Source organism: Zalophus californianus, chromosome 11, assembly GCF_009762305.2.
Source record: "Zalophus californianus isolate mZalCal1 chromosome 11, mZalCal1.pri.v2, whole genome shotgun sequence".
Taxonomy (NCBI): Eukaryota; Metazoa; Chordata; class Mammalia; order Carnivora; family Otariidae; genus Zalophus; species Zalophus californianus.
The window spans coordinates 60155361-60173765 of NC_045605.1; the positions used below are offsets into that span (position 1 = coordinate 60155361).

An 18405-nucleotide genomic window follows, 5' to 3' on the forward strand; every position below is an offset into this window, starting at 1 on the left:
TCTTATTGAGAAATGTTCTTCCAGACAATTACTTCTTCACCTATGGTACCCTCTTCTATTGCATCCAATCCCCTTTCTTATTTTCCGTCGTGTACTTATCAGAGTCTGACTATCTCAGTGTTTTTTACGTGTGAAGTGTCTATTTCTACCTCTTGAATGATAACCTCATGAAGCTTGGGATCTTACTATTTTTTCTCTTATTTCCAGAACTGAGCATACTGTTTGATACATAATAAATGCTTAGTCAAGGTTTATTAAATGACTGAGTCCTGACCGAAAAATATGTAGGAGTACAGATGGCCTTTAACACCAAGACAATGAGAGCCCCTATTCAGGATTTCAAACTCGTGGGTTATTAAGACACAAGGTGAAACACTCCAAATAGGATGGCTGAATGAAAAGATGGGTTTTCTTGAACTGTATGATCAAACTAGCTTGATATTTATGGAAGTCAATATTCTGTTTGTAGGACTATCGGAGCAGCCTCTGAAGTTTCATGCCACAAAAAAAGATTTGTTCACTGCATGAGCATTTATTCCCCCAAATGAAGCCCCAATGTCAGGATGCATAGCAGTTGACCAGGTGAGCGAGTAGCAAGCTGAAATTCTCCTGCTCCCCTAGGCTCGCTCCTACCCATACTTGGTCTCCCAATGATAAGCCTCATGAGCTCACCTGTTTGAGCCATCACCCAGGTGTTCAATTCAGGAGCAGTATACACTTAAGCAGTCCAAACAGGCAAATGATTACTAATATTAATAATGAAGCACAATTTTAGTCTCTACTCCTGTCTTTCGAAGGGCATTCAAGGAATACAGGTCACATTCCATACTAATCCTTTATTTTCCCACTGTTTTTAGCCCTGTGTTTATGCTGGGTGGTGGGGAAGGGAGATAGGGTCTGTCAGCTCCTTTGTTCCTGGAGGAGTGCCTCAGCAAACCCTGCCCCTCTAGGATGTGCTCTGAGATGAGGAATACTCGCTCCAACACGCCCCAGGTGTTCTTTCAAATGGCTGCTTCTATGCTGAATCTTTGAGGGCTGTTTGTCATGCTCTTGAAGGTCTGGTACTCAACTTCCTATCATCCTCAGGACTCTCAACCAGGGCCAACCCAGCTAAGTTTTAAAATTCCAGGCTGTAAGTCCCACTGATTGTAAGAACTCATGAAATTCAGCCCTTCTGGTTTTTGATGCCAAAGGTTATAGGAATTGGTCCTCCCCACGCAGGCTCCCTGGAGTGATAGTCTGCTTCTTGCTCTTCTCTGCTCCAGTGGCTCCCTCACTCCTGTGGTTGGCCTACGGTCCATCTAGCTCTCGGTCACATCTCTACCCTTCCTACCTTGTCAATGTGGCCTCTTCTCTATCTTTAGTGGTGGTTTGTTCTGCCAGTCTTTAGGCCATTTTTTGGGTTATTTACACTGATGTGGGTGTTATCTAGTTGTAGCCACGGGAGGAAGTGAGCTTAGCGTCTTCCTACTCTGCCATTTTCCCAGCCTCTCCTCCTGAGATTCTATTTTAGACAAGGACTCAGGTTGCTGGAAGGACAGCTGTTCTCTCACAGCCTACTACCACTTGAGTGTAGCACTTCTTGTTCCAACCTCAAAAGTTTAAACTCAAGAGATTGTTTGCTATCACGAGGTGATGCTGTTACTGCAGTCCTGGCCTTCATACCCATCAGGTTCACCAAAGGAGCGGAACTAGTAGGAGATAAATGTGAAGAGATTTATTGCAAGGAACTCACTTATGCAATTGTGGGGGTTGGCAAGGCAGGTCCTAAATCTGCAAGGCAGGGCATCAGGAACAGCAGGATGTAACTCTGGCAGGAGCTAAAGGTACTGGTGGTAGATGGATCATCTTCAGTGAACTTCAGTGAAGTTCTGCTCTTAAGGTCTTTCACTTAATTGTCCTGGATAAGTTGGGCAGGCCTAATCCAATCTCCCTTAAAGTCAAATGATTATGGACTTTAATAACATCTACAAAATGCCTTCACAGCAACATTTAGATTAGTGATTGAAAAACTGGGGGCTTACGGCCTAGCCAAGTTGACATATCAAAAATCCATCCCACCTTCCATTTAGATTGATACACCTTTCGACCAACTCCATTATCAACAAGATGTGGTTGGAAGAGCATGGTAGGGATGGGGGAGCCAGGGGCTGGATATGTAATGTGGCAATCTAAGGAATACATCATTCAGCCTTTATTTTCAAAGGATGACTGTTTTTCTATTGGTGGTGTGGAGCCACTGATGATCTGATGTGTGTATGTTGCAACAGTAATCCTTGATGTATACAAGAACAAGGACTGAATGGGGTAGGTTGAGGCCCAATGCATTTAGGAAGCCCCTTCGCAAACCATGCAAGTTGTATAAGAGATCTGACCAAAGGTCTAGAGATGGAGAGGAGGAAACAAGATTTGGGTCACATAAAGGCGGCAGAAACAAGTTTTGGTTGATCTAGGTGATTTGGGCCAAATAGAAGTAGTTTGTTTCATGGAGGGAATCAGAAAGCACTCTAGTGCAGGAATGCTGATGTTGAAGGTCATTTGATGTCGATTTTCAGTGAATTCCCTGCCAAAGTCTGCTTGCTGGTATCCTCACCCCTCTGCAGAGACAAGTGGTTGAGTTCCTGGGGAAATGAGGCAGGCTCTGGCTGAGAAGGGCACCAACAAGGGGGGGTGTTGGTGTCCAGAAAGTGCCGCCACAGGTCAGTGGATCCCTATCATCCCATCTCCAGTGGACAGAGGACAAGAGGGGCTGCATTTCTTCCTTCATCATTAAAACCAGTACTGAAGAAGGGCCGCAGAGGTCCAGCGAAGGCACATTCAGAGAAGGTATAGATGAGGGAGCCATGGTCAGTGATGTTGTAGAAGGACACAATGTGGGCCTCACAGTCCAGGAAGATCCCAACTTGGCGTGGAGGCACCTGAAGGTGGAGGGGAGTCTGGGGGCAGGTGCCAGCCTCATATTTTTGCTCATTCCACCGCCAAATGGTCCAGAAGCCGTTCTCAGGGCTGAGCAAAAATTGCCCCTTCCTTTGCACAGAGTCTCTACAAACGCCCAGGTCCCAGGCCTCCTTTCCTGTCACATCTACCTCCCAGTAAACCTTTCCAGAGTCAAAGCACTGGGCACCCAGGACCATGGGGTAACTGTCAAATCTGTCCTCATTTTCCGGCACTTCCTGCTGGCTGTCTCCAAGCCTCACTTGTCTCCGATCCTTTGAAAGGATGAGCCATGGATTGGCCGTGTGCGGATCCAGAGTGACGTGCACTGCAGCGAGAGGACCACAGTCAGGCTGGGAGAGGGAGAGGAATCAGCAACCCTGGGCCGGTGGCAGGAGGTGACTGTGGCCTCACTGTGGGAGGAGAGGACTCCCAGGACTGACTTTTGAGGGAACTGCCTCTCCGTCCCTGCTCACCTACCCTGACCTGCCATCTCTCCCTGACCCTGGGACTCACTGAGCACCCTCATCACCCACTTTGTTCCCCAGTCCCACAGTCCCGGGGCTCGCCTCACCTCCACATGTCCTCAGCATCCTCTTCAGCCCTGGCACGAGGCACACACTCCTCAGGTCTGGGGAGGTGACGTCCAGCTCCTTCAGGTTCCAAGACTCACTCCTGGGGCAAACAGTTACAGACCCTCTCTCCAACTCCTGCCCCACCCTCCTGAACCATGACACTATAGCCTCCCTCGTGGATAACAGTTTAGTGCAAATTTACAAACACCTGTGTTAGGATCCTGGGGCAGGGTGGGGGGGGGTGGAAGGCAAAAAGATGTAGGACTTGGTTCCTACCTAGGCCTTCCTGGTTCCATGGGCCCCCTGAAGCTACTGGACAGTCTCTATCTCTTCCCCAAGCCTGAGGTCAGCAGGCAAGCACATTCTGTTACATTTTACAGGTGAGGCATCTGCTACAGATGGAGTCACTTCCGTAAGGATCCCCAAGGAGTCCTGCCCATGCCCCATGCTGCTGGTCTCACACCTGGCTCTCTCTGGGAGATTTATAACCAGCTAGATTCTTTTTACCTAGCAGGCTGTGGACTCAGAACTTCACAGAATTTCCCGGTTTGTCAGGGCTTCACTTTGTAAAGCTTTTAAAGTCCAATTACCTTGGGCAACTCACTAACCGAGATGCCCATTAATTAGCTTCAGACCAGAAAATATTTTATGGAGGATTGGGTCTTTGAGAATAGGGAGGAGAATGGGGAAAACATCAGTGCATGTTTTTCTAACTCAAAAACCTTTTCCACAGGTGTATATGCTTCCTGTCACCCTCTCCCCTTACAAAGAAAACCTCTCCTTACCTTCCCAGGACACTTTTCACCTCCTGAGGAGAAAAGAGATAGATAGAGTGTAAATTCTGGATCACTGGTTTCTCATGGAGACCTCAGTTCTGTGGGTGAGGTGATGCCCCCGAGGCCCATGGGACATTGCTCTACCCTATTGTTCCTCTGGGCCAATACCGGAAATATTTCTGACCAGCTTGGAGGAGAAAGGGTGTGGATGTTTGTGCGGTAACCAGGGTAACTGGCATGGGTATGACCTATAGCGAGGGGAAGGATGACCAGTTTAAGGACACTGATTCAGAAGACAAAGCAGAAGGCCCAGATTTGTGGGTAGAGGAGTGGGGGGACAGTGGAAAGGAACAAGTAGCCCAGCCTGGCTGAGGCCCAGAGACAGTCACAGGGTGAGAATGGCCAGGTCAGGATGCACAGAAACTGCTCCATCTCATTTGCAGGCTTGTGTTGTTTGGGAAGGAAGGGCTCTGTTTTACGCTGGAGTTAATGCTACTTTCTCACGCATGTGAAATTGAATCATTTGAGAATATGCTGTGGCAGGGCTTGGGAGCCCTTCCCTGGGAACGGACACTCCTAGGCCTAGTCAAAAGTGTGTTAGAAAGCACGGCTCAGTGTTGGGCAGAAGCAAGATTTAGAGAATGAGAAGAAACAAACAAAATATAAAAAACAAGAATAGCTTCATGACCACATCTGACAGAGACCTTGAAAAGGTTGGGGAAGAGAGAAACTGTAGGAGGTTAGAGCAGAAGGGACTTTTGAGACCCTCTGGTCAACAGTTTCCCAAAACAAGGCAAACATATTAGGGGATGCGAGATGATTTTAAGTAGAACATACGTGGGTGAGTTTTTTTTTTAAAAAGTTATATGCTTAATTTTAGCTCTGCCTCTTACTATTTGGGTGAAAGTGGTCAAGTTACTCAGCTTTAGCCTCTAAGTTTCTCAAACTCTCTGCCCCTCTGTTTTCCCATCTATAAAATGGGTATAACAGCACCCATACCTCACTGCATTGTCATGACAGAATGAATACACTGAAGCGTGTCCTATGTGCTATTTAAGAAATGGCCACTGTTGTCATGAAAATAGAAAGAAAAAATCAGTAACATATTAACACAGGATTTTGTGGCTACGAGTGCTTAGGGCAAATTTCCTTTTATGCTAAATTTCTTCCGATGAAAGAGTGAGACAGTGTCAAGGAAACATGCTAACAGGATTTGGGTAGTCCACGGAAGTGGCAGGAAGTGTGAAGACGACACATCGTGACTAACATCTGGGGAATCCTTGTTATTCAGTCCACTTCCTCCTGCTTGTTTCACAAATGGAGAAAGTAGGTCTAGGAAAAGAAAAGCACTTGCCCTAGAATGATGGTGACAATTGGTGGCAGGGCTGGGGCTGGGCTACTGTCTCTTAATTTCTAGTGCCGTGTTTTCAGTTACATGTATGAGAACTTTCCTATGGCCAAACCCTCATGTAGAAGCTTTTGTGGTTTCTCTCATTTATCCTCACAAAAATCCTTTGAGATATTACTATCCACTTAACATATGAGAAACCTGACACTCGGAAAGGTTAAGGAACTTTCTCAAGGTCGTGAACCTGGTATGTGTCAGAGCAGGCTCTAACGGGGATGCATGTTCTTTTTAACTGCCGCAAGGAAAATTCCCTCCTAAATCGGGACCTTTCCAGGGCTTGAATGCAAACCACTCATGGGTCTGAAATCCGGTTATTCCAGGCACTGGGTTTCCATTTGCTGATGCTAGAGCTCTCTGAGGCTGCCCATTTTTCAGTTTCTCCTTGGGCTGCAGGGAGGGGGGCCGGCTCACCTGCAGCAGCTCCAGGGCTGAGGCCCTGCTCCTCCGCTCCAGCTCCATGACCAGCTCCTGCAGGGCTTGGCTCTTCTGGGCCAGCGCGGCCTCCACCTCCCCCAGGATTCTCAGTTGTTCCCTCTCCTCCGTGTCTAGCCTCTGCAGTTGCCGCTGTTCCTCCACAGCCAGGAAGTTTTTCTGCTGTACAAACTCTGCGTGAATCCTCAGTTTGTGTGTCTCAATCTGGCTCTTTGGTGTCAACGGAAAGAGAAGGTTTTGATCAAAATCTCCTCAGCTTCGGGAAGGAAGGTGTTCATATCTATTTCTATTCCCGCAGACTCAGCACCCTGGGTCTGAGAACACGTGTACGTACACATACTGTTTTGCTGGGGAGGCGTGTGGGTGAGGCCTCTGGGCTGAGAGGGAGATGGGATTATGGGGAGGCCCACTGTAGCTGTCCTACAACCACAGCTGCACTGCCCGCGGTATCAGACTTTCTACGGCCTCTTTCAAAACCCAGTCAGCCCCCAACGGTGCCGCTCTGTTTTCATACCTCTGAGTTCCTGAGAGAGTGACCCGTCCCCACCGCCAACAACCTCCCAAACACAGGCTCACAACACTGTTCCTCAGTTTTTGAGGAACGGGAGTCTTTGGGATAATCTTTGCTTGGCCTCTCCTGTTAGTGACTGAAGGTCACCCGATGACACACGATGACTCCTTTTGCCACCACAGTCTGACTTACCCTTCTCTGATCCCAAATCTTCCTTTTCTGGGCTTTATTGGCCATGAGTTCCCTCCATTCCTCTAATCCCTGACCGCCCCATCTCCCAGTTACAGAGGCAGAACAAGCTTTAGTTGTCCGTTCTACTTTGGACCAGTGATCTGGACATGGTCAAGCAACTACCCACTCACACTGGTTTTTCTATGTCTGGCCTTGGTCATTCCCATAAGTCTGTTCCTCACAGCCCTTGTCATTTCCTGACAGGTCTAGCCATTGGGCATCTCTCCTGGGGGACCTCTGTCCCAGACACCAAGGCAGGGGTGCTGTCATGTTTTAAGACTAGGTTCAAGGATCAGGAGCTTTAGGGTATGTCTTGTTCCTCTTGGCACCTTCTTTTAAGACTCTTGATTTTTCTGATTGGGAATTTTCTCCTTTTTATTCTCCTCTATCAGGAGACCTAGAGAACAGCTGGTTCTTGGAGATATACTATCACTCCCCAGATGGGCACAGTTATGGTTAGGGCTTGAGACCGGGACCCTGGACTCTACCCTGGCTTCTGATCTGAGATTCCCTTTTGGATGTGACACTTGCCTTCCAGGCTGCTCTCTTTGTTGAAATATTCACTTCCAACTCCTCAGCCAACTCCTGTCCTTTTCTCAGTTTCCCTAATGCCACCTGTAGCTTCTCCTGCAAAGAAAGATAGATTAGTGCCCAACCAGACCAAGAAGTGGGGTGGGGTGGCATGAAGACGACCACCATGCTGGTACTTTGAAAAGCCTGAGTGCAGAGAAAGAGGAAAGACTACAGTCTGACTGGGGTAGGAATTCTGCGGATGTTTCTTAAAAATACAGCCATACTGTTGGGGGGGGGCGGTACAGGGGTGGGGCACTACTCATTCCTAATTAACCAGGAGGCCACAAGGAAATGTGATCCTTGTAGCATTTTCCCAAGCATATTCCCTGCTCCTAGGGAATGAGAAAGTTGTGCTGAGCTTGCAGTTCTCTGCTTAAATTAGACATGGAAGGTGGGAGACCCCTTACATTTCCCCAACCCCTCCACTCCACAGGTGACTCTGCCCCCCCCAGCTCTGGGGAACAAAGCACCCCCCAGGGACCCATCTCCCTTCTACCTGCTCATGCCTCTGTGCTAAGGCCTCACCTGGTATTCCCGAGCAGCCTCCTCAATAGGGACCATGTGGTGGTTACGGTGGCTCTGGGACTGGGAACACACCCAGCAAAGGGTCTTCCCATCTTCCTCACAGAACAGGTGCAGTTTCTCTCCGTGTACCTTACACTGCTCCCCCTGTGTGCCCTCCTTGGCACTCTGGCCCATTTGTTTGAGGTTGTCCACCATGTTAGCTAGTGGCCAATTGGGTCGGAGGTTTCGGAGCAAGAACTTGTGCTTACATATAGGACAGGTGCCGCCCCCACCTCTCCCGACCTTAGAGATGCACTCATTGCAGAAGCTGTGGCCACATTCAATGCTCATAGGCTCCACCATGGGATCCAGGCAGATAGGGCACGTGACCTCCTCCCACATCATTGCCAACGGCGCTGCTGAGGCCATAAGGATAGTGTTCTTAGTAAGCAGCACTGGGGAGATCCTGGGGTAGCCTAGTGGGGAGACGAGAAAAGAAAATGAGAAGGTAAGTGTTGTGTGAGAAAAAACAATCCAAAGAAAAACATGAGGATGAGTGAAGTGGAAAGGGTGAAAATAAGACCAGAACATTAACTTGAATAATAAGAGCTTCTCCTCTCTAGTCTCATCTACTTATGTAGTCAGACAGAAGGGGAAACTGAGTCCCCCAAAGAGACTGAATGTTATTGAGAACTTCAGCGATAAAGCTGTTTACAACTCTATTTTCATCATGGCCATCTCTGCTCCATCCTCCGTGCCCAGGCTTTTCCTCTCCCCTCTCGGGTCACCAGTCCTCTGCTGAGGAGCTGATCATCAATGATAGGGGCCATTTACTATGCACACTCCATGTGCCTGACAAGGAGCTTCATGCTTTGCAAACATCTTCATTAATCTGCACAATAATGGCAGGAGTTATACATATCTGTGATTATGTACATATTTATATATGTCTATCTGTATGCATATATACCTGTAGGTATGTATGGACTTACATGTTTGTGTTTCTATACACACAAATGTGTGGTCAAGCGCTCCCTGGGTTCTCCTCTCCTTCCTGGGAACCTGGTAGCTGTCTTCATTGCCTCTGGGGCGAGGACTCATGTTTCTTTTTCTTTTTTTTTTAAGATTTTATTTATTTATTTGAGAGAGAGAGAATGAGATAGAGAGCACGAGAGGGAGGAGGGTCAGAGGGAGAAGCCGACTCCCCGCTGAGCAGGGAGCCCGATGTGGGACTCGATCCCGGGGCTCCAGGATCATAACCTGAGTCGAAGGCAGTCGCTTAACCAACTGAGCCACCCAGGCGCCCCACGGACTCATGTTTCTAACATCTGAAACCATCCTGCCCCTCTCTAACTCTAACCCTAACTCCTAACCCTAAACCCTCACCCCCAGAGGGGAACTGCCGACGGGAGTCCCTGGACCATGCTCCGAGCTAGGTTGCCGCCCCGCTTCTGCCCTGCTCAGGCGGTAGCAGCACGGCGGCCCTGGCCCCTTCCCCCTTCCCGGTGGCTTGGAATTCACTTTCATAGCCGGGCCCCCTCCCAGACAGGCTGCCAGCCGCGGCCGGAGCTGGGGGGAATTGCTGGGCTGGGGCTGGGCGAGTCCCACTGTGAAGGGAGAACTGGGACTGCAGGCTTTAGGGGTGAGCAATGGATGGAAGGGGCCCTTCGGATCTGGGGCAGGGGAGAGAGGTCCCCCAGCCAGGGCTCGGGCACTAGGGTCTGGGCGAGGCACTCACCTTTTCAGGGTACTCAGCAGCCGGCGGCAGGTTTCCTATTTTCACTTTCGATTTCCGGTAGGAATCACGTCTGCAAGGGAGGCGGGCTGAGGGGCGGAGAGTGGGAGGAGAGGGCGTTGCGTGAGGCGGGGCAGAGCTGGGGCGCAGCAGGTGGCGGAAGCCCCGGGCTGGCCCTAGAGAGAGCTCCGCAGCATTTTGTCCTTGCTTCGCGCTCCCTCCCGTGTCCTCAGACTCTAATAAGATAAAATATCGCATCTAAGATGGAGGAATTATGTTGCCTCCTTTGACACTGGTCATCATTACTCCACACCTATGTGTTGTGCCGTGCCCACGTCTGGGAGCTGCTCTTAGGGAGGTTTGGATGGTGACAACAGCGCCTGGAGCTCTCCCTTACACGCCACCCTCTGCTTCCTACTTCCAGAAACAAATCCTTCTGAGGAAAGACTTGATATTCTTTTAACATCAGGGGGTGAGGGATTTATACCGCATGACCCCGAGGCAGGTGTCACGCCAGTGAGTGGTAAGAAAAGAATTGACATTTAGTGGGCACCAACTGTGTACTTGTCACTGAGCTAGGGATTTTCTGAGGTTACTTTTTTTATTTTAAAAATTGTAGTAAAATAGAACAATTTACCGTCGTAACCATTTTCAAGTATATAGTTCAGTGGCATTAAATACATTCACTTCCTTGTGTGACCATTGGCGCCATCCATAGAACTTTTTTCATCTTGCCCAAATGAACCTGTTACCCGTTCAACAATAATTCCCCCATTATCCCCTCCCCTCAGCACCTGGCAGCTACCATTCAATTTTCTGTCTCTATGAATTTGACTTCTTTAGGTGCTCCGATATAAGTGGAATCATACAGTATTTGTACTTTTGTGACTGGCTTATTTCACTTAAAAGGTCCTCAAGGTTAATCCATGTTGTAGCATGTGACAGGATTTCCTTACTTTTAAAGGCTGAATAATATCCCAATTGTTTATCCATTCATCTGTGAATGGACACTTGAATGGCTTCCATCTTTTGACTATTGTGATTACTGTTGCTATGTCAGGTTATATGATTTAATAAGCCACATAGAAATTTAGTGATTGAGGAGTTATAAAACTCACATTCCAGGAGAGGACATGGAGTCTAAATGGAGTAAAGTGACTTGCTTGAAGAGACATAGTAAGCAGGTGCATGAGAGTTAAAGGTCCAGGGAAGACCCTCATTTTAGTGACAGCCCAGAGATAGCAGACTGCCCCATCAGCTCAAGCAGAGGCTGCAGGGGCAGCTGGGAGGGATGTGGTTTAAAGCTGTAGAGGAGGAAGGGGAAAAAAGGAAGGGTGATGAGACTAGAAGAATTCTCAGTTCCTTCCAACTCATATTTTTTTGTCCCTGTGTAACTTAAGGTAAAAACATAAGTTGAACTTTGCTAAATGTTTTCTATAGATTTAGGAAACCTAAAAACACTTCATGCCTCTTTGAAATTTCCAGTTCTGTTTTTAAGAGAATTTGTATAGTGGGAGGTTATTAGATGACCTCTAATATCCAAACTGTATCACTGTACTGATTTGATTCCTGGAACATAGTTCCAGAAAGCAAAGTGGAAAAAAAAAAAAGAGACCTATGTATGAATTTGCAGACACTCAGAAAATGACTCTGCTTCACATCACTGCATTCACTCATTCCTATCGGCACTGAGTAAGCCACTGTTGGGTGTGGTAGAAAAGAACATAGATCTCATGATAGGGCAGTCATGGATTCAGGGCTAACCCTGCTATTTACCAGCCACGTGCCATCTCTCTGAACGTCAATGTACTTACCTATTAAAGATATTAATATACACCACAAGGTTGCTTTGGTACATGTTCAATAATACGCATATAGATCGATGAATATAACACATACATGCTGCAACAGTCCCCACCTTGGTATTGGCTATAAGACCAAAGTTGCTACTAATTCCAAATTTCTCTCACTCACTGCCTGTACGTTAGTACTTCAGTGTTCTCTTCCTGGTGAGTCATCCAAATCATTCCTGAAGGATCAGTATCCTTAATGTTCCTGTCTTTAATGCACTGGCCATTGTCATCAGGCAGTCATAACTAGGAATCTCTCCAATGTATATTTTGGGTTTTAGGCATAGTCCTTCTTGCTCTATTATGTACCAGCCACTCTTAAATTCTCCTTGGTAATAGGAATAGGTCACTCCAGCCGGTATAGAAAGCCTATCCTCTATTTCATCAGTGGCTGAAGGAGACCCACAGAGCAATGGGATGGTTGCAAACTCCAATTTATTAGAACCAGGTTTGCTTACTCTGGTAGAAAGTCTTTTTTTTTTTTTTTTTTTTTTTTAACTAGGCCCTCCCAAACAGGCTGAGCCCTATGTTGGGGGATGGAAAGAAAGTGTTCTATAAAGGAGTTACTAATTTGGTGATAAGAGGGGCCACTTCTACCTCCCCCCTTGATTCTACCAGAATTTATGGGACAACCTTCCTATCTCATAGGGTGGGGTTTCCAAACTGGTGTCAGAGCTGTGCCTTTAGCAGGGCATCTCATAGTCTTACTGGGCCAACTTTTTCTGGCTGGTGGTGTACATTGTAAGACTAATGCATTCCATAGGGCAATCCCATTATCAGAATTCTTTGACTGCAAAATCAGTTTCTCAGTTGCAAGTGATGTTGGGATATCCTGATGGTGTAAGTCTAAAAATCATGGTGCTGGCAGAAGCAGTGTAGGAGAGAAAATGAATCTGTCTTTGGAATATTACCATCTATTTTGTGAGGACAAATTGCTGTTGGTTCAATTCAACCCATGTGCCACTAGAAGATTGTCTATATTCTAAAAGTAGTGAAAATTCAGGCTTAGAGTTGGTCTTTTATGTATCTGTCCAGAGCAGCAGGGTTAGAGGCTCTACCTGAGCCTAGGTTTTCCCTCATGGAGGCTTCTCTGTTTACCTCTACTGATATGGACTCTTGTATAGAAGCCCATTGAATGGCAACAGGTCACTGGAGCAGAGACTGATCAATATCCACTGGATGGGTTATCTTGTTCACCTGATTATTACTAATTAAAACTGATGCATTTAGAGTCTAGGTACCTGGCACAAGGTATCTAGTTTAGTAATAGGGGGTTTAAGCCCTGTTTGATTTCATATACAATGATCTTAACTACAGTCCTGGCAAGACTTTTTTTTAAAAATATTTTATTTATGAGAGAGAGAGAGCATGCATGAGCAGAGTGAGGGGCAGAGGGAGAAGCAGACTCTCAGCTGAGCAGAGAGCCTGATGCAGAGCTCGATCCCAGGACCCCAGGACCATGACCTGAGTTGAAGGCAGATGCTTAACCAACTGAACCACCCAGGTACCCCCTTGGCAAGCATTTTATTTCTACATATTTAAGACCAACTCTTCTCAGTCTCAAGTCAAATACCATCTTCTTTATATAAAGACTTCTCTATTTCCCTCTTGTCTACTAAAGAGTCCATTTTAGTTTTTACACATTTTTTCTTTTGGAGGCATAAATTACTAGAGGATAGGATTGGAAACTGATTAATCTCTAGGTAAAGTACAGTGAATATAGGAACCCCAATATTGTGAACCACTTAAAAGACTACTGGATAATGTAGATTTTAGAATGAATAGAATAGTCTCTCAGGAGCAGATGGAATTGGTCTCAGGTTTCATCCATCTACTTCCATTTACCATCTTCCCTCCCATTCCAGATTTGAGAGATAAACTAGCATTAGCCATATTTATTAGTTTTAAGGCAAAGAATGCATCTCTGAATGCAGAGCTAGAAAACCAAAAGAAACAATTTCATCAGAAAGATGTGCATATTTCAACATGGTTAATAAAAAAAATAGTTAACTATCCATTAAAAATTATCTGCTTTTTAGAGCCTGAAACATAAGAACCTGAAAAACTTGTAAAATTTCAATGAATGAGGAAAAGGGTGTGTGGTAAGTATGGGAAAGCCTTATACTGGGGTGCAGCCCATGGAGGACAGAGTTGGTCTCCTAATCGGGAAAACCTCAGGAAATGCTAATGGCCTCAAGCAGACAGAACCTTGAAATGTCCTGTTCTTGAGTCTGCAGGACACACTGGGACCTGGAGAGGAATAAAGAGGAGTCAGGACATCCTGCGCGGTAGCCTATTACCTCTACATTGTCCTCCTCTCCATGCTGGAGAGAAAGGAAGGAGGGGATGGTTGAAGTTAGTCAATTAAATGCTCTGACCTTCTACAAAATAACTGACCAATATTTTTCAAAACTCTGAAGGTCATGAAAACCAAGGAAAAACTGAGAAACTATCACAGACCAGAAGAGACTAAGGAGACATGATGACTAATTGCAGTGTGGTTCTCTGCACTGGATCCAGGACCAAAAAATAGATATTAATGGAAAACCTGTCAAAATCTCAATAAAATCTGGACTTTAGTTAATAGCAATGTACCATTATTAATTCCTTGGTTCTGACAAATGTACCATGTTTATGTATGTTGTTAACATTAAGGAGACTAGAGGAAGGATATATAGAAATTACACTATTTTTGTAACTTTTCTGTAAATCTGAATGTATCCCCAAATAAAAAGTTTATTTAAACCACCTCCTCCCACCCTGCCCAAAACTCTATGAGTGGTAGGGGAAATGTGATCTGTGGATGGGCAAGACTGGGGCGTCCAGACATTACTGAAAGCCTGTTCTCGATTTCCTACTGGAAGGGAAAGGAGCGCATATGGAGCTTATATGATGTGCCAAGTCCTTTTCTGAATGCCTTCATAGTCCAGGATAATTCTAACAATCCCAAGAAATAACCATTATTCCTAGTTTATAAGTGAAGCATAAAAGGCGCAAAGGGTTAATTTGCTAGTTATCACACAACTGGTAAGTGACAGACCCAGAAATAGATCCCAGCTTTTCTACTACATCATGCTTGATGTGTGACCTCCAAGGGTATTACCAGGAGAGAGAGAGCTATTGCTTCATCATCATAGCTTCATTTTCAAGCACCTTCATTCCCTAGGTATGGACAAAAAGAGAACTTCTTTTCTCCTCTCTAACACACTCCCCATGTATAAAGCACTCATGCACATCTCTTTAGCTACACTACCTGGTTTCTCTTTGGCAGGATTTGGAAAGAACTTATACTTATTCTCTCTAGAAATGGAAATTCTTCATGGTCTCTGGTGCTCCAGCAGGACAGTTGGGTGTCCTGGTCTCTAACTATCCCCTTGGTCCCCACCTGCCTCCATCTGTCACCAGGCTATTCTTGGGGCTGGCTCTTTGGGAAGGGCAGGTGGTCAATCTGGGACAACTTAGGATTCTTCTGATGCTCACTACGAAAAATCATCAGGATGTACTGTTTGATGCTTCCTTCCAAGTCCCAGAGCTGCCTGGCAGCACTCAGGGGGTTCAGGAAGTTCAACTATGAAAATCTCTTGGATTTGCACTTGGATCCCAGAAGACCAGTTATTCCCCTACTTCCATTAGGAGGATTATAAAATATTAGTCTTTACTGACACAGCAAAAAATGCCTTTCACAAACAGAGAAACAGATGAGAAGAGACATACACTCTGGAGCAATGGTGAGTGCTGGCACTGGAGGGTCAAAGCCAGGGTGAGTGCTGGCACTGGAGGGTCAAAGCCAGGGCCCAGGGTGAGGAGGTGGAGCATGGAACCTTGTAGCTTCAGCCTGTTTCAGCATTTCTGCCCCTGGGCTGCACTGCACAGTCTCTGTTAGGGCAGGCAACCACCGTTCTGGTCTTTCCAAATCCAGAGAGGTGAGTGTTACTTTAAGGCTTTTGTGGATCCTTTTTCTTATAACATAATAGGCTTGGGTAGGCATCTGTAATGAATTGTTATTACATTAATCAATGCCATCTTTTGAGCTAGATTATTCCTGCTGTTCTGGGCTGAGAAACATGGTTAGTTCATGATAAGAGGAAACATGGTTCCTTCTCAATCTTCAATTACCTGGCCAAATCTAGGCAAAATGAATTATAGATGAAACTCCAGGTTCACCAGCAGAGGCTTCTGGTAGGAAAGGCTGAATCGGACAGGTTTCCTGCATCACAGCGTGGGGCTTCTGATTTGATGGCACAGACAGGCATAGGGGATAGACTCTGCCTCAGTCTGGGGTTCAGGTATGTGACAAAACCTCCCTTGAAACAGCGTATTCTGACTAGTTTGAGCCAGTATGGAGGGGCCACTTTCCATCTCATTCTAAGTCAAGAAGGCAGTCAGCTATGTAATAGACGATCATAGTAAACATTGAAAAGATTATGATTTCCTGATGAACTGATTTAACCTCACCAAAACTCAATGGGAGAAGTACTCATTATGTTTAATGGGTCAGAACATTAGGACAGAGAGGTTAAGAAATTTGCCCATAGTCATGTGGCTAATCAGTAGTATAAAGCCAGGAGTCAAACCCAGACAGTCTGGGTCTACTGCATATACTTCTACTCTGTACTGCCCACCCAGGATAAAATACATGTTAGATGTGAGCCTGTCCCAAACTCTGAAATGCTAATGTGAGATGACACGTGATTTTAACAGAACATACAGTATTCATGCTATTAAAGACATTCAAGGAAGTTGGAGATCCCTTTTGCAGACACCTTAGAGCTTTATATGCTGATTCTGGAGAAGGCTGGGTTTTAACCCATTCATAAGTCTGATTTATACAAACAGGCCTGTACACCAGGATGATTCTATCATTTGAAATTTAATACCATTCAGTACTAGAGATATTCCCCCTTCATTCCAGACCTTGGCATCTCGTTGTAAATAACCACACTTCAGTTAAATCTATTCAAGAATTCTGGTTGCCAACTTTCTAAACGAGACAACACATATAGTTAAATTTGAAGGCGATCTACTGTTTAAAAATATTTAAAGCGATTTAGAAGACATAGAACCAGATTTAATTATTTTTTTACTATATGGATCTTAAATCTATACATAAATGAAAACCTTTTGAGGAATTCTGATTTTATTCCTTCACTCAGATTTCACTGCAATTTCATTGATAGCTTTTGGGATCTAAGTCCTGTATGAAAGCTGTAGCCTCTGAGAATCTGTTTATATGTGGTAGGAGGAGGAAAGATGTATGGAGGGTAGGAAATCTCCCCACACATCCCCATTCATTCATAAATCATAATAGCAGCTTCAAACAACCAGAGAGCAGCTGGAGGTGGAAGGAGCCTGAGTTATTTCTGGGGAGCTGGAGACCCTGCAGACAGTTTGTGACTGCCCAGCTATAGCTGTGTGGCCCAGGCAGGTTTATGCTAAGCTTATTTTTGAGCAGAGCAGTGATAGAGCTAATCTTGGCTACAGCATAACAGCATCATGGGCTTGGGGAAAACTTGGGTCCCTAGCTCCTGCTGGTCTCTGCTAGGCTAAATATCAAAGCCTATTTTTCCATAAACTTCCTTATATGCAACTAATGAAATCATTGAACACTATAACAAAAACTAATGATGTACTATAAAGTGGCTAACAACATAATAAAAAAAATAAAACAAACAAAAAACTTGCTCTTGGCCCCAAGCCTGGGGCTTCTTCAGTCCCAGGACTCAGTTGGCAAATCCAGAGGCTTAAAGCTTTACATCTTCTTGAGTGCTGGGGACTGATACCTGGTTGCCATAGAAATCTTTCCGGGTAGGGGAAAAGCGTCTCCAATCTTCTCCAAGTTGGTTCACTTCTTTTCAGTGGCTCATAGTTCAGCTACAGGCCATCTGGGGACAGACTTCCCTGATTAGAGAAAGACAGTCTTTGTGGAACCTGAACGAGTAAGAGTGTAGAGGGACAGAAAGTATAGTTTAATTCTGCCCCTCCCCACCCATCCTCAGAAGGGTCTGCTCTGCATTGTTTCCCTCCCTTTGTCTCCCTGTGTTTTCTTTCCAGATATAGTTTTATCATGTTTCTCCTTTGCTTTCTCAGGAGATTACTACTTTGAGGAGAAAGTTCTTTTTCCTAAACTATAAGCCTATAATTAAACTCATGGACTATGCAACACAGGGACAGTTAATAAGCACATGGGCCCCTTATAAATTTAGAAATTTTCTGTGGGGAAATTCAAGGATTGATGCATATTATAAGTGACCAGAGAGGAGGCAGGGGTGGTGAATGAGGAGATTCCATACATCCGTAGTCCTATTTCATCTTCTTTGGGGATGAACATTTGCGGCACTAATAATCGCCATAGCTAGCAACAAAGCAGCAGCGGAATACCATGCTTATGAACGTGGGTTCTGGAGTCAGACTGCTTAGATTTGAACCCAAGATCATCCACTTTCTTACTTCATGATCTTAAGCAGGTTTTGCAACCACTTGGTAGCTCAGTTTTCACATATGCGAAGTGGGAAACTTGCTTATGATCATGAGGCAGTAAATACTCAAATATTAGCCATTATTATTTTTAACTGCTTATTACGTGCCAGGCACTGTCCTAAGTGCTTTGCATGTATTCTCATTTTATAATGATCTCAAGGGATAAATATTATTTTCAAAGATTTTAGAGTTGAGAATTCTGAGGAATGGACAGCCGCATGAGCTTTGGAGTCAAATGGAAGAAGCTTGAAGCCGGTCTTCTCTTCTGTGGATTCTTTGTGTGGTCCTTGACAAGTTTCCTCTACCTCTCAGGCTCTATTTCTTCATCTCCAGAAGGGGAATGATGCCATGAACAGCCTTTGGAGGTAGGGAGACTTCAAGAGATAATGGATGTAAAAT

At 45.5% G+C, this 18405-nt stretch overlaps 1 protein-coding gene across 2 annotated transcripts; it reads right to left on the minus strand.

Moving 5' to 3' along the window:
- Positions 1–1697: 1697 nt before the first annotated feature.
- TRIM21 (tripartite motif containing 21) lies at positions 1698–9768 on the minus strand. 2 transcript variants are annotated; one of them, XM_027578734.2, is made up of 7 exons: positions 9683–9768; positions 8248–8420; positions 7399–7494; positions 6105–6335; positions 4295–4317; positions 3509–3609; positions 1698–3262 (listed from the first exon to the last, which is right to left on the minus strand). In XM_027578734.2, the coding sequence occupies exons 2-7, from the start codon at positions 8371–8373 to the stop codon at positions 2715–2717; spliced, it is 1125 nt and encodes a 374-aa protein (XP_027434535.1). In that variant the 5' UTR covers positions 8374–8420; positions 9683–9768; the 3' UTR covers positions 1698–2714. The 2 variants fall into 2 exon arrangements, with proteins under 2 accessions (XP_027434535.1, XP_027434534.1); XM_027578733.2 differs by having other exon boundaries at positions 7966–8420.
- Positions 9769–18405: the final 8637 nt, after the last annotated feature.

Coding starts and splice junctions, on each gene's coding strand:
- TRIM21 (XM_027578733.2), bottom strand. CDS start 8,373: ATGGCCTCAGCAGCGCCGTTGGCAATGATGTGGGAGGAGGTCACGTGC. Junction 7,495..7,965: donor AGGCTGCTCGGGAATACCAG/GTGAGGCCTTAG, acceptor CTTTCTTTGCAG/GAGAAGCTACAGGTGGCATT. Junction 3,610..4,294: donor GTGAAAAGTGTCCTGGGAAG/GTAAGGAGAGGT, acceptor TGTTTGCCCCAG/GAGTGAGTCTTGGAACCTGA.